Source organism: Saccostrea cucullata, unplaced genomic scaffold (genome assembly GCF_032062105.1).
Source record: "Saccostrea cucullata isolate Sc308-1 unplaced genomic scaffold, CSIRO_AGI_Scuc_v1 ctg4758, whole genome shotgun sequence".
Taxonomy (NCBI): Eukaryota; Metazoa; Mollusca; class Bivalvia; order Ostreida; family Ostreidae; genus Saccostrea; species Saccostrea cuccullata.
The window spans coordinates 24,838-40,307 of NW_026930204.1; the positions used below are offsets into that span (position 1 = coordinate 24,838).

The following is a 15,470-nucleotide window of genomic DNA, read 5'->3' on the forward strand; positions in this document are numbered from 1 at the left end:
GCCCAAGGGCCTCTTGTTTGTTTTTTTGTGTGTGTTTTTTAATTTGATATTTTTTAATAAATTGCAATATCAATATTTATCAAGTTTCTTATAGGCTAGTTTCGACCTGCGTGAATATCAAGGAAGTTAATGGCCATATAGCTCACCTGAGAACAACTGGCTAAAAAGTGGGGGGGGGGTTAAATTTGAATCTAAACTACCCGGGGATTCTTCCATATCAATATGACTAAAATAACAATGTAAATCCTTGATTCCCCATTGTGGCCCCCATCCTACCCCCGGCAGTCATGATCTGAACAAATTTTAATCTACTAATTATATACTAGAGGATGCTTCCAATGCAATATTACCAAAGTCATGATTGCGTTTACTTGATACCCAGAGGCAGAGAAGGGGATTTTCACTGTATAATCAGTTGAGCCCCCCAACCCACAGGAACCCCCTGACCCCGGGGTCACACATTTCACAATTTTTGAAGAGGCTTCTTTAATCATCATAACTATATTTAGGTTGTTTCCTTAATACAAAGGAGAAAAGGAGAAGATATCCAAAGAATTAATGCTTCTTACAATCAAGATTCCCACCCTAAAAGCAGAATTCCTAACCCTGGGACAATAAAATTTACATTTTTGTAAAAGGTGCCCTTGCTTATTATAACCATGCACACAGTTCATTACCTTAATACCGGAGAGGAGGAGAAAATGTTAAGAATAATTATATTTTCACTAGTATGTAATCCAATAAAGCCCTGTCCTAACACCAGAACCCCTAACCCTAGGGCCATTAAACTCACAATTTGGGAAGAGACAGATATCATCATTACTATGCATATACATGTACTTTGTTTGCTTAATACTAGGACCAGGAGAGATTTTTTATGCCCCCTGATAGAAAGATCACGGGGGTATATTGTTTTTGTCTTGTCTGTCTGTTTGTCTCTCTGTCTGTTGTCAACTTCAAACTAGCCCATAACTATTGAGTAGGTGGGTTAGGTCTTTCATCCTTTATATGTGTATTCATTGTGACAAGACCTTTCAGCTGGTATAAATATATTTGACCTTGACCTATGAGTTTGACCCAGTTTTTAAAAACATTAACCTTGATCATAACTCTTGAACAGTTAGAAATAAGGCTTTCATGTAAGTAGTATAAGGGGCCCCGATGGCCGGGTCAACTGAGTGCACTTTTTATGCAAATGAGGTCAAAAATACTGGATTCTGATTGGTGGAGGGGATAAGTGGATCAACTGAGTGCAGTCCTAACCCTAACTAACCCTAACCCCCCTTACCCTAATCCCCTAGCCCTAACCCTAACCCTAACCCTAACTAACCCTAACTAACCCTAACCCTAACCCTAGCCCTAACCCTAACTAACCCTAACCCCCCTAGCCCTAACCCTAACCCCCTAACCCCTAACTAACCCTAACCCCCTAGCCCTAACCTAACCCCTAACTAACCCTAACCCTAATCCCCTTACCCCTAGCCCTAACTAACCCTAACCCCCCCCCCCTAACCCTAACCTATTCCCTTAAATACGGAGTTGTTTACACTGTGTTTATACTATACGTTGGTACTACGTTTTTGTTTATGAACACAGGTAAAAATGCGCCGTGTGCAAAACATTTCAAGAATGTGATTATGACGTCACGCTTCACAGTCTAGACAGCCCTATAACCGGTTTGAACTGGTTTTACTGAAAGACAATAACAAAACCTTGATTTTTTACTGAAAACAAAATCAAACAAGACAGATTAGAACACAGATTTTGATTTTTTTCAATTTTTATTCACAATGAAAATACATACAGAATTTTCCTCTTGTGGCTGAACACTCCTCTATTTTTCTCCTTTTTGTACTTTTTTCTCTAACTGGCGTGTCTCCCTTTCTAAATTACTAATCTTTGTCAGCACTTCTTTCTGTTTATTTAGGATACGGTATATCAAACATTCTGGGGTATTTTCCTCTTCTGAGTACTTGCGGGGCTCTTTTTTTTTATTTTTTTTTCCTGGTCTGCTTCCCTTCTTCCTAGATCACTAATCTCTCTCACCACTTCTATCATTCCCTGCATAACAATGTTCATATCTCGTATGATACCGCACATCAAACTTCTTCTTTCATCTAGATCTAAAAGATCCTGTGTTTCTGGTACGTTCTCCTTTGTATTTTCCTCTGCCATATTTTACCTCTTTCAAGTTAAAAGTAATCACACAGAATGATCCTCTATGTCCAGCTCTGGTTTATATATAGCATGGATTTATTTTAGGGTCGTGTGCAAAAATACGTTTTACCTACGTTTTCTTATATATACCTGTTACATCACCTGTAAAGGGGCCGTGTGCAAAAAAACATAAGGGTCGTGTGCAAAAGAAAAATACGTTTTACCTACGTTTTCCTTATATTTACCTGTTTGCATCCTCTATAAAGTGCCGTGTGCAAAAAAAAAAAAAACTTACCTGTGCATTATGACGTCATCCACTGTATATAAATACGGTTTTCTCCGACTCTGGGCTCATTCTACAGTCACAGCCATCAGCTGATAAACATGGATTCTACTAGAGAAAAGCAGGTACAGGCTCGAGGAATATTGAAACGTAAAAGTACCGAGAGAGAAATAGATTTACCACCTCTTACCACCCATTTCTGAGTATTATCACATGAGACTAGCTGAAAAAAGGACCTCTCCAAAATTTAAAGCGCATGAAAATAGATATGTCGTTCATTTCGATGAATTTCCAGAAGAAGAAGAAAACACAGCTTTCCTTCGGCGATTATTCACAAACATGTTACAAGACTTCAAATCTAAAATGCAGTGTGATCCTAACGATTACCTCCGTCTGAACCTTCATCACGATTCTCTGGAATCAGACATTTCTTACAAGTTTATGCAATGTAAAGAATTAAACGAAGACGTCATTTTAAAAGAAATACAACATGTGCAACAATCCAAAAAGGAGTTCAAAATCGGCGACGGCTCCACGGAATTCGATCTGTTACACATCGAGAATCCCCAGGGGAGTGGTGGAAACAGAAACAAACATCTACAACTGGATAAAGAAACTTTCAAGAAAAATAAACGAGCCATCGTTCGGATCGTCAATCCCTGGGATAAATTTTGTTTGGCTAGAGCCATCGTCGTCACTCGATTACACAGTCAAAAACCCGAACATCCAGACCCGGAATGGGAAAAACGATGGAAACGCATGAGATTAGGAGATGTAAGAGCCAATGACCAGAAACGAGAAGCCATAGCCCTCATGGAACAGGCCGGATGTGATATCACTCAAGCTTGTGGAAATGCAGAGTGGCCGAAATTACAAGAGGTATTAGCTCCCCAGTATCGTCTGAAAATATTTCAGTTCAAATCTACTTCGACTAAACTCTGTTTAGAGCGCATCTTCAAAGGCTGGGGAGATGGAACTTGTTTGAACATTTTGTTAGACAACCGTCATTGCGATGCCATCATATCCATGCCGGGAGTAACGGGGAACCAATATTACTGTGATCATTGCGACGTGGGGTACAGGAATGTCACAGACCATCGGTCCAAATGTCCTCATCGCTGTACCTATTGTTTAGGACCACACCCTCAATGTCCCGATGAAGGGATCAAGATTAAATGTCGGGAATGCCATGGAATGTTTAAGAACAGGACCTGCTACGAAAATCATTTAAAACCCCATAGTAAGAAAACCACCACTACTGTCTGCAATTTAATGGTTCTATGCGAGAAGTGTCAGTCGTGGATACCTTAGAAATTATTTCCTCATCACAAATGCGGAGATCAGAAACAGTGTAAGATCTGTAAGAAAATCGTCGATGCCGATCATCGGTGCTACGTACAACTGAAGCCCAAGAAGAAGAAGAAGGGAAAAGGCACCTTAGAGTTTACCATTTATTTCGATTTCGAATGCACTCAGGAATCGGGCATTCACGTCCCTAATCTGTGTGTGGCACATCGCGTCTGTCAACATTGCGATGACTTACCCATAGACCAACCTTGTCCTCATTGTCAACACATGGGACCCCGTCAGCACCTATTTCAAGGACCAGACACCTTAAAGAAGTTCATGGACTGGTTATTTCAACCCACTACAGGTACTAAGAATTCCACTTTAGTACACGACGGGGCCATCGTCATCGCCCATAACTTCAAAGGCTACGACGGACAATTCATTTTGAATTACATAGTGCATTCTTCTCCCCTGAAACCTAAGGTGATCATGAACGGGTGTAAGATCTTGTCCATGGAAATATGTGGACTCAAATTCATCGACTCGTATAGTTTCTTAACCTTTCCATTGGCCAAGATGCCCTCCGCTTTCGGATTTGACGAACTGAAGAAAGGTTATTTCCCTCACTTTTTTAATACGGAACAGAACCAGAATTACGTGGGACCTTATCCACCGGCAGCTTTCTACAAACCGGACGAAATGTCTACCAGTGGACGAGAGGCTTTTTACCAATGGTACGACCAACAGAGGGGAAAAGTGTTTGATTTCCAGAAAGAGTTTGTAGGGTATTGTATCTCGGACGTCGACATTTTAAGACGATGCTGTGCACGGTTTAGAAGCACCATCAGGGGGTTGGTCAACGTGGACCCTTTCCAGGAATCCATCACGTTTGCCAGTGCTGCTAATTTAGCCTACCGTCGAAATTTCATGCCTAAAGACACCATTGCCATCATTCCGAACCTCGGGTATGAACCGGCACGACAATATTCGGCCAAAGCCTGTCGGTGGCTCACCTGGATGAGTCATCAGAGTGGATGTCACATACGACATGCCAGAAACGGAGGCGAAGTCCCGATCGTAAATTATACCGTCGACGGATACCAGGAAGCGACTCGTACCGTCTACGAATTTTACGGGTGTTATTGGCACGGATGCCCCACTTGCTATCCCAGTTTACAGACGGAAACTCATCCTCACCGGACCCAATTTACTTACCAACAATTACACGAGAAAACCCTCAGAAGGACTGCGGATTTAGAGGACATGGGGTACAACGTGTGTAGTATCTGGGAGCACGATTTCGATCAACAAGTGCAACAAGATGAGAGTTTACAGCAATTTGTACGAGATCTGGACATTCCGGATCCTTTAAAACCTCGAGAAGCCCTGTACGGAGGCCGGACCAATGCCACTAAATTATATTGTGAAGAAGGGGACATGAGATACGTGGACGTGTGTTCCTTATACCCTTACGTGTTGAAACACAGACCTTTTCCCCTAGGGCATCCCGAGATCATCACAGACGACTTCCAGGACGTGAGAAGTTATTTCGGTCTCATTCACTGTCGGGTCTTACCACCCCGAGGCCTCTTTCACCCCGTATTACCTTATCGGACGGGAGGCAAGTTATTATTTCCCTTGTGTCGCACCTGTGCCCAACAACAAGACTCTACGTCTCGACACCCATGTCAACACAGCGACCGGGAACGTAGTCTCACGGGTACTTGGGTGACGAGCGAATTACATAAAGCGCTAGACATGGTCTATACCTTAAAGCGAATTTACGAAGTGTGGCATTTTAAAGAAAGCAGTCAAGACTTATTTAAAAACTACATCAATACCTTCCTCAAGATCAAACAGGAAGCGTCCGGATTTCCCCCCGACTGTAAGACCTCAGAACAGAAACAAGATTACATATATCAAATCTTCGACAAAGAAGGATTCATGATGGATAGGATCAGTATCGAGAAGAATCCAGTGAGAAGAACCATTGCTAAACTCTTTTTAAATTGTCTGTGGGGAAAATTTGCTCAACGCTTGTTATTACCCAAAGTCAGATACTTGGACGAAGTAGAGGAATTACATCAACTCTTACAAAATTCGACTCTCGACATCAAGGGTGTGCGACTCTTAGTCAATAAAGAAGATTCCACTGAAGACAAGATTCTAGTGAATTTTCAAGACAAACAGGAATTCGTCGAAGAATGTCCCTTTGGAAACGTGATCCTGGCTTGTTTTACCACCGCCTATGCCCGCTTACATCTCTACGAGACTTTACAACCTTTAGAAGAACGGGGCCTTTATTTCGATACGGACAGTATCATTTACCAACATAAGGAAGGAGCTTTTAATCCTACCTTGGGTCATAGTTTAGGAGAATGGACCGACGAATTAGACGGGGATCACATCACCAAATTCATGTCGGCAGGTCCTAAAAATTATGGTTTTCGGACGGACAAAGGAACCGAGACCCTTAAATGCAAAGGAATCACTCTCAACCATCGAACCTCTCAGTTGGTGTGCCCAAACACTTTAGAAAAAATGCTCAAGGGAGAAATAGAGGAAGTAAAAGTCCCCTATCCCAGCAAAATCCAGAGGACCCGTGATTATGAGGTCGTGAACAAACCTTCAGAGAAAACGTATAGAATTGTATATGACAAGAGACAAATTGTAGAGAATTATAACACTTTACCTTATGGTTATTGATATGTTTGTTTGTTTGTTTGTTGTTACAAATAAATAAAAATTGAATTGTTTTTATGTGTTGTTTTTTCTTCTCTATAAAAGGTATTCTTATTCAAAATCAAAGGTCATTTCTAATCATGGGGAGTCGCGAGCCAGACCAACCCATGCGTTTTCCCCAGTATGCTCGGCTCTCAAAGAGAGAAGCTACTTTTGAGCAGGGATGGCCAGAACCTCTCTTAGGAAAAATACCAGACCTAGCTCGAGCTGGGTTTTTCTACAGGGGAGTGAAAGATAACGCTACCTGTTTTCATTGTGGAATGACTTTAGAGAATTGGGATCTTGAGGAGGATCCTTGTGCAGAACATGCTTATTGGAACCCCAATTGTCCTTACATCAATCAGTATAAAGGACGAAGCTGGGTGATGAATGTATATTTGTCGGGGACTTAGAGAAGCAGGGATATAAACCTTTACCTGAGATTAAACCTCTACTGAACCCAGAACCAGACGTCCAGGCTCGAGGAAAATGTCACATTTGTTTAGACGAGGAATTACAAATCGTTTTTCTACCTTGTGGACACGTATGCTGCTGTGCCTTGTGTGCTCCTTCCTTTCAGTTTTGCCCCATCTGTCGAGGCGAGATTCAACAGTCCAAACGGATATTTCTGTGTTAACTATAAATAAAAAAGACAGAACCCAAATTTGGTGTTTTCTATTGTTAAGCAAGCTCCTCAGACCTAGATTTTTTTTTTTCAGTGATAAAGAATGAGATTTTTGAATTATTCCTAATTCAAAATTCTCTATTGGTTTTTTCCTCTGCAAGTTAAAAAATAATTACACCTGAGAGTCTATATAAAAAGGAGACCTACAAAACCAACAGATCATTTCTGATCTGAGTGAGGGACAGTAAGGCACAACAAATGAAAGTGAAATCTTTTTTTTATCATAATACATAATTTTGTAATAAACAAACACTAGAAAGTTACTCTCATAATGAGCCTTAATGTCTTCCAAGAGTTTAGTTTGGACTTCCTCCATTAATCCTTGTATCTACTCCATTGGTTTTGTGGGCTAAAATCATGTGTCTTGTGAGGTGTCAAAACAAGTCGGTCATGGATTGACACGAGTCATCAACTTTTGAATGAAAAGTTCATTTTTTCTATGAAACATGTATGAAACTTATATTATTTTGAGTCAATATTCATATTAAAAGCATAATTTCAGTCACTTTCATACAAGATAGTCAACATTTCATACTAGAATTGATTTGACATAAAACAAAGCGAAATTCCGTCGTCTGCTTTGATTGACAGGTGTCATGACGTCATAATGAATAATTCTTTGAAATTCAGTGAATGAAAAGTTCATCTATGAAACATGTATGAAACTTATATTATTTTGAGTCAATATTCATATTAAAAGCATAATTTCAGTCACTTTCATACAAGATAGTCAACATTTCATACAAGAATTGATTTGACATGATGACAAAGCGAAATTCTGTCGTCTGTCGTTTATATGTAGGAGAGAATTTTTCATCACAGGGAAAGAAACAGATTGTCTTGTATAATATAATGCATTGGTACACAAAAATATCTTTCCCTGTGTTGAAAAATTCTCTCCTACATATAAAATGTAGATGAACTTATTTGGATGATGCCATTTTCACATGCTAATAAGAAACTAGTTCAACTAAACTAAAAAGACAATCATTAAATTTTACAGATAATAAAGGAAAATATCAAGACAGAAAGTCCAGGAATTGAAATAACTAGTTATTTCTGATGTATATGTTTGAATTTTTTAAATTCACAAGCAAATGATATGGACATTTAATCTTTCAAAGTAAAAACTTTACTTTTGAATGAAAATTTAAAATCTATAGGAGTCTACCCCATGCCCACATGTATCTATTTATGACTGCAGGTATGTAAATCACCATGAAATGTTTAGGATTTGTAGGGATAATTAGAAAATCTCCTATCCATTCTTCACTTAAGATGTAAAGTTTGAAGGTTACAAATTATTGACAAAGGTAGTTATCTCAATAATCTCATGCTTTGACCTTGAATATTGTCGTATACAAATTACTCCAAACACTATATGTGTAGTAAGAATAAAATTTATGGAATAATAAAAATATTCAACATATTATCACAGATTATAGGACACTTGCATCTTTATGGGGGTCCTATTGAGACCTAAATTCAAAATAGGACAAACACAAACAAAATGTATTTACAGTTCCAGGAAAGTAAAAAAAAATACACCAAAGCTAGCTTCTGAATATCATTTTTATGACTTTTAAGATGTCACCGTCTTGTAAAACGTATTCTTGAAAGTCTAAGTTCTAAGAACCCCTAGCAGAGGGTCACCCCTCCTTTAGGGAAAGAGCTTTTTTTGTTGGGAGGAGCCATGGCTGCAACGAAACAAGGAAGATTATGGTGTTGTTGTTATGGAAACCTGACGCAATCATATTACGTCACCGGAGTGGAATTACTTTTCTATATGAATGAAAATAATGCATTCCGAGTAGAAAATTCTCTTCTATGTCAAATCAATTCTTGTATGAAATGTTGACTATCTGGTATGAAAGTGACTGAAATTTGCTTTTAATATGAATATTGACTCAAAATAATATAAGTTTCAACATGTTTCATAGAAGAAAATGAACTTTTCAGGAAATGAATTTTTGAATTATGACGTCATTATGACCATACACCTGTCAATCAAAGCAGACGACGGAATTTCGCTTTGTCATCATGTCAAATCAATTCTTGGTTGAAATGTTGACTATCTTGTATGAAAGTGACTGAAATTATGCTTTTAATATGAATATTGACTCAAAATAATATAAGTTTCATACATGTTTCATAGAAGAAAATGAACTTTTCACAAGTTGATCGTCCTCGTCAATCCATGACCGACTTGTTTTGACACCTCACAAGACACATGATTTTAGCCCACAAAACCAAAAGGATCAAGGATTCCAAACTAAACTCTTGGAAGACATTAAGGCTCATTATGAAGTAACTTTCTAGTGTTTGTTTATTACAAAATTATGTATTATGATAAAAAAAAAGATTTCACTTTCATTTGTTGTGCCTTAAACCAGATCAGAAATGATCTGTTGGTTTTGTAGGTCTCCTTTTTATATAACTCTCAGGTGTAATTATTTTTTAACTTGCAGAGGAAAGTAGAATTTTTTTCAAAAATCTCATTCTTTATCACTGAAAAAAAAAATCTAGGTCTGAGGAGCTTGCTTAACAATAGAAAACACCAAATTTGGGTTCTGTCTTTTTTATTTATAGTTAACACAGAAATATCCGTTTGGACTGTTGAATCTTCTGGGGCTGAAAGGAAGGAGCACACAAGGCACAGCAGCATACGTGTCCACAAGGTAGAAAAACGATTTGTAATTCATCGTCTAAACAAATGTGACATTTTCCTCGAGCCTGGACGTCTGGTTCTGGGTTCAGTAGAGGTTTAATCTCAGGTAAAGGTTTATATCCCTGCTTGTTCAATTAACAAATCCACCCATCGTCCTTTATACAGATTGATGTGACAATTGGGGTTCCAATAAGCATGTTCTGCATAAGGATCCTCCTGATCCCAATTATTAAATCATTCCACAATGAAAAAAGGTTATCTTTCACTCCCCTGTAGTAAAACCCAGCTCGAGCTAGGTTATTTTTCCTAGAAGAAGTTCAGGCCATCCCTGCTCAAAAGTAGCTTCTCTCTTTGAGAGCCGAGCATACTGGGGATAACGCATGGGTTGTCTAGCAATTTATCATGTCATGAAATTTTTGATTTGTATATAACAACACATAAAAACAATTCAATTTTTTTTATTTGTAACAACAAACAAACATATCAACATATCAATAACCATAAGGTAAAGTGTTATAATTCTCTACAATTTGTCTCTTTATCATATACAATTCTAAACTTTTTCTCTGAAGGTTTGTTCACGACCTCATGATCACGGGTCCTCTGGAGTTTGCTGTCATAAGGGACTGTCGCTTCCTCTATTTCTCCTTTGAGCATTTTTTCTAAAGTGCCTGGGCACACGATCTGGGGGGTTCGATGGTTGAGAGTGATTCCTTTGCATTTAAGGGTCTCGGTTCCTTTGTCCGTCCGAAAACCATAATTTTTAGGACCTGCCGACATGAATTTGGTGATGTGATCCCCGTCTAATTCGTCGGTCCATTCTCCTAAACTATGACCCAAGGTAGGATTAAAAGCTCCTTCCTTATGTTGGTAAATGATACTGTCCGTATCGAAATAAAGGCCCCGTTCTTCTAAAGGTTGTAAAGTCTCGTAGAGATGTAAGCGGGCATAGGCGGTGGTAAAACAAGCCAGGATCACGTTTCCAAAGGGACATTCTTCGACGAATTCCTGTTTGTCTTGAAAATTCACTAGAATCTTGTCTTCATTGGAATCTTCTTTATTGACTAAGAGTCGCACACCCTTGATGTTGAGAGTCGAATTTTGTAAGAGTTGGTGTAATTCCTCTACTTCGTCCAAGTATCTGACTTTGGGTAATAACAAGCGTTGAGCAAATTTTCCCCACAGACAATTTAAAAAGAGTTTAGCAATGGTTCTTCTCACTGGATTCTTCTCGATACTGATCCTATCCATCATGAATCCTTCTTTGTCGAAGATTTGTCGAATGTAATCTTGTTTCTGTTCTGAGGTCTTACAGTCGGGGGGAAATCCGGACGCTTCCTGTTTGATCTTGAGGAAGGTATTGATGTAGTTTTTAAATAAGTCTTGACTGCTTTCTTTAAAATGCCACACTTCGTAAATTTGCTCTAAGGTATACCCCATGTCTAGGGCTTTATGTAATTCGCTCGTCACCCAAGTACCCGTGAGACTACGTTCCCGGTCGGTGTGTTGACATCGATCTTGAGACGTAGAGTCTTGTTGTTGGGCACACGTGCGACATAAGGGAAATAATAACTTGCCTCCCGTCCGATAAGGTAATACGGGGTGAAAGAGGCCTCGGGGTGGTAAGACCCGACAGTGAATGAGACCGAAATAACTTCTCACGTCCTGGAAGTCGTCTGTGATGATCTCGGGATGCCCTAGGGGAAAGGGTCTGTGTTTCAACACGTAAGGGTATAAGGAACAGACGTCCACGTATCTCATGTCCCCTTCTTCACAATATAATTTAGTGGCATTGGTCCGGCCTCCGTACAGGGCTTCTCGAGGTTTCAAAGGATCCGGAATGTCCAGATCTCGTACAAATTGCTGTAAACTCTCATCTTGTTGCACTTGCTGATCGAAATCGTGCTCCCAGATACTACACACGTTGTACCCCATGTCCTCTAAATCCGCAGTCCTTCTGAGGGTTTTCTCGTGTAATTGTTGGTAAGTAAATTGGGTCCGGTGAGGATGAGTTTCCGTCTGTAAACTGGGATAGCAAGTGGGGCATCCGTGCCAATAACACCCGTAAAATTCGTAGACGGTACGAGTCGCTTCCTGGTATCCGTCGACGGTATAATTTCCGATCGGGACTTCGCCTCCGTTTCTGGCATGTCGTATGTGACATCCACTCTGATGACTCATCCAGGTGAGCCACCGACAGGCTTTGGCCGAATATTGTCGTGCCGGTTCATACCCGAGGTTCGGAATGATGGCAATGGTGTCTTTAGGCATGAAATTTCGACGGTAGGCTAAATTAGCAGCACTGGCAAACGTGATGGATTCCTGGAAAGGGTCCACGTTGACCAACCCCCTGAGGGTGCTTCTAAACCGTGCACAGCATCGTCTTAAAATGTCGACGTCCGAGATACAATACCCTACAAACTCTTTCTGGAAATCAAACACTTTTCCCCTCTGTTGGTCGTACCATTGGTAAAAAGCCTCTCGTCCACTGGTAGACATTTCGTCCGGTTTGTAGAAAGCTGCCGGTGGATAAGGTCCCACGTAATTCTGGTTCTGTTCCGTATTAAAAAAGTGAGGGAAATAACCTTTCTTCATTTCGTTCAATCCGAAAGCGGAGGGCATCTTGGCCAATGGAAAGGTTAAGAAACTATACGAGTCGATGAATTTGAGTCCACATATTTCCATGGACAAGATCTTACACCCGTTCATGATCACCTTAGGTTTCAGGGGAGAAGAATGCACTATGTAATTCAAAATGAATTGTCCGTCGTAGCCTTTGAAGTTATGGGCGATGACGATGGCCCCGTCGTGTACTAAAGTGGAATTCTTAGTACCTGTAGTGGGTTGAAATAACCAGTCCATGAACTTCTTTAAGGTGTCTGGTCCTTGAAATAGGTGCTGACGGGGTCCCATGTGTTGACAATGAGGACAAGGTTGGTCTATGGGTAAGTCATCGCAATGTTGACAGACGCGATGTGCCACACACAGATTAGGGACGTGAATGCCCGATTCCTGAGTGCATTCGAAATCGAAATAAATGGTAAACTCTAAGGTGCCTTTTCCCTTCTTCTTCTTCTTGGGCTTCAGTTGTACGTAGCACCGATGATCGGCATCGACGATTTTCTTACAGATCTTACACTGTTTCTGATCTCCGCATTTGTGATGAGGAAATAATTTCTTTGGTATCCAGGACTGACACTTCTCGCATAGTCCCATTAAATTGCACACAGTAGTGGTGGTTTTCTTACTATGGGGTTTTAAATGATTTTCGTAGCAGGTCCTGTTCTTAAACATTCCATGGCATTCCCGACATTTAATCTTGATCCCTTCATCGGGACATTGAGGGTGTGGTCCTAAACAATAGGTACAGCGATGAGGACATTTGGACCGATGGTCTGTGACATTCCTGTACCCCACGTCGCAACGATCACAGTAATATTGGTTCCCCGTTACTCCCGGCATGGATATGATGGAATCGCAATGACGGTTGTCTAACAAAATGTTCAAACAAGTTCCATCTCCCCAGCCTTTGAAGATGCGCTCTAAACAGAGTTTAGTCGAAGTAGATTTGAACTGAAATATTTTCAGACGATACTGGGGAGCTAATACCTCTTGTAATTTCGGCCACTCTGCATTTCCACAACACTGATTGATATCACACCCGGCCTGTTCCATGAGGGCTATGGCTTCTCGTTTCTGGTCATTGGCTCTTACATCTCCTTTCCGCATACGAAGCCATCGTTTTTCCCATTCCGGGTCTGGATGTTCCGGTTTTTGACTGTGTAATCGAGTGACGACGATGGCTCTAGCCAAACAAAATTTATCATGGGGATTGACGATCCGAACGATGGCTCGTTTATTTTTCTTGAAAGTTTCTTTATCCAGTTGTAGATGTTTGTTTCTGTTTCCACCACTCCCCTGGGGATTCTCGATGTGTAACAGATCGAATTCCGTGGAGCCGTCGCCGATTTTGAACTCCTTTTTGGATTGTTGCACATGTTGTATTTCTTTTAAAATGACGTCTTCGTTTAATTCTTTACATTGCATAAACTTGTACGAAATGTCTGATTCCAGAGAATCGTGATGAAGGTTCAGACGGAGGTAATCGTTAGGATCACACTGCATTTTAGATTTGAAGTCTTGTAACATGTTTGTGAATAATCGCCGAAGGAAAGCTGTGTTTTCTTCTTCTTCTGGAAATTCATCGAAATGAACGACATATCTATTTTCATGCGCTTTAAATTTTGGAGAGGTTCTTTTTTCAGCTAGTCTCATGTGATAATACTCAGAAATGGGTTTAGGTGGTAAATCTATTTCTCTCTCGGTACTTTTACGTTTCAATATTCGTCGAGCCTGTACCTGTTTTTCTCTAGTAGAATCCATGTCTATCAGGTGATGGCTGTGACTGTAGAATGAGCCCAGAGTCGGAGAAAACCGTATTTATATACAGTGGATGACGTCATAATGCACAGGTAAGTTTTTTTTTTTTTTGCACACGGCACTTTATAGAGGATGCAAACAGGTAAATATAAGGAAAACACAGGTAAAACGTATTTTTCTTTTGCACACGACCCTAATGTTTTTTGCACACGGCCCCTTTACAGGTGATGTAACAGGTATATATAAGAAAACGTAGGTAAAACGTATTTTTGCACACGACCCTAAAAATAAATCCATGCTATATATAAACCAGCGGTGGATGATGAGGATCATTCTGTGTGAGTACTTTGAACTCTAAAGAAGTAAAATATGGCAGAGGAAAATACAAAGGAGACTGTACCAGAAACACAGGATGTTTTAGATCTAGATGAAAGAAGAAGTTTGATGTGCGGTATCATACGAAATATGAACATTGTTATGCAGAGAATGATAGAAGTGGTGAGAGAGATTAGTGATCTAGGAAGAAGGGAAGCAGTCCTGAAAAAAAATAAAAAAGAGCCCCGCAAGTACTCAGAAGAGGAAACTACCCCAGAATGTTTGATATGGATTATCCTAAATAAACAGAAAGCAGTGCTGAGAGAGATTAGTAAAATAGAAAGGGAGACACGCCAGTTAGTGAAAGAAGTACAAAAAGGAGAAAAATAGAGGAGTGTCCAGCCACAAGAGGAAAATTCTGTATGTATTTTTCATTGTGAATAAAAATCTGTGTTCTAATCTGTCTTGTTTGATTTTGTTTTCAGTAAAAAATCAAGGTTTTGTTATTGTCTTTCAGTAAAACCAGTTCAAACCGGTTATAGGGCTGTCTAGACTGTGAAGCGTGACGTCATAATCACATTCTTGAAATGTTTTGCACACGGCGCATTTTTACCTGTGTTCATAAACAAAAGCGTAGTACCAACGTATAGTATAAACACAGTGTAAACAACTCCGTATTTAAGGGAATAGGTTAGGGTTAGGGGGGTTAGGGTTAGTTAGGGCTAGGGGGTTAGGGGATTAGGGTTAGGGTTAATTAGGGGTTAGGGTAAGTTAGGGTTAGGGGGTTAGGGTTAGTTAGGGGTTAGGGGGTTAGGGTTAGGGTTAGGGTTAGGGCTAGGGGGGTTAGGGTTAGTTAGGGTTAGGGCTAGGGTTAGGGTTAGGGTTAGTTAGGGTTAGGGTTAGGGCTAGGGGATTAGGGTAAGGAGGGTTAGGGTTAGTTAGGGTTAGGACTGCACTCAGTTGATCCACTT

The 15,470-nt window shown here is 40.1% G+C and overlaps 3 protein-coding genes across 3 annotated transcripts; 2 read left to right on the plus strand and 1 right to left on the minus strand.

The window, feature by feature from the left end:
• Positions 1-3,199: 3,199 nt before the first annotated feature.
• Positions 3,200-3,751, plus strand: LOC134283250 (uncharacterized). Its single transcript, XM_062765695.1, has one exon. It carries the CDS (start codon positions 3,200-3,202, stop codon positions 3,749-3,751), a length of 552 nt encoding a protein of 183 aa, XP_062621679.1.
• Positions 3,752-4,306: 555 nt separating this feature from the next.
• LOC134283251 (uncharacterized) lies at positions 4,307-6,436 on the plus strand. The gene has a single exon (XM_062765696.1). It carries the CDS (start codon positions 4,307-4,309, stop codon positions 6,434-6,436), a length of 2,130 nt encoding a protein of 709 aa, XP_062621680.1.
• Positions 6,437-10,317: 3,881 nt separating this feature from the next.
• Positions 10,318-12,426, minus strand: LOC134283252 (uncharacterized). Its single transcript, XM_062765697.1, has one exon. The coding sequence runs from the start codon at positions 12,424-12,426 to the stop codon at positions 10,318-10,320; it is 2,109 nt and encodes a 702-aa protein (XP_062621681.1).
• Positions 12,427-15,470: the final 3,044 nt, after the last annotated feature.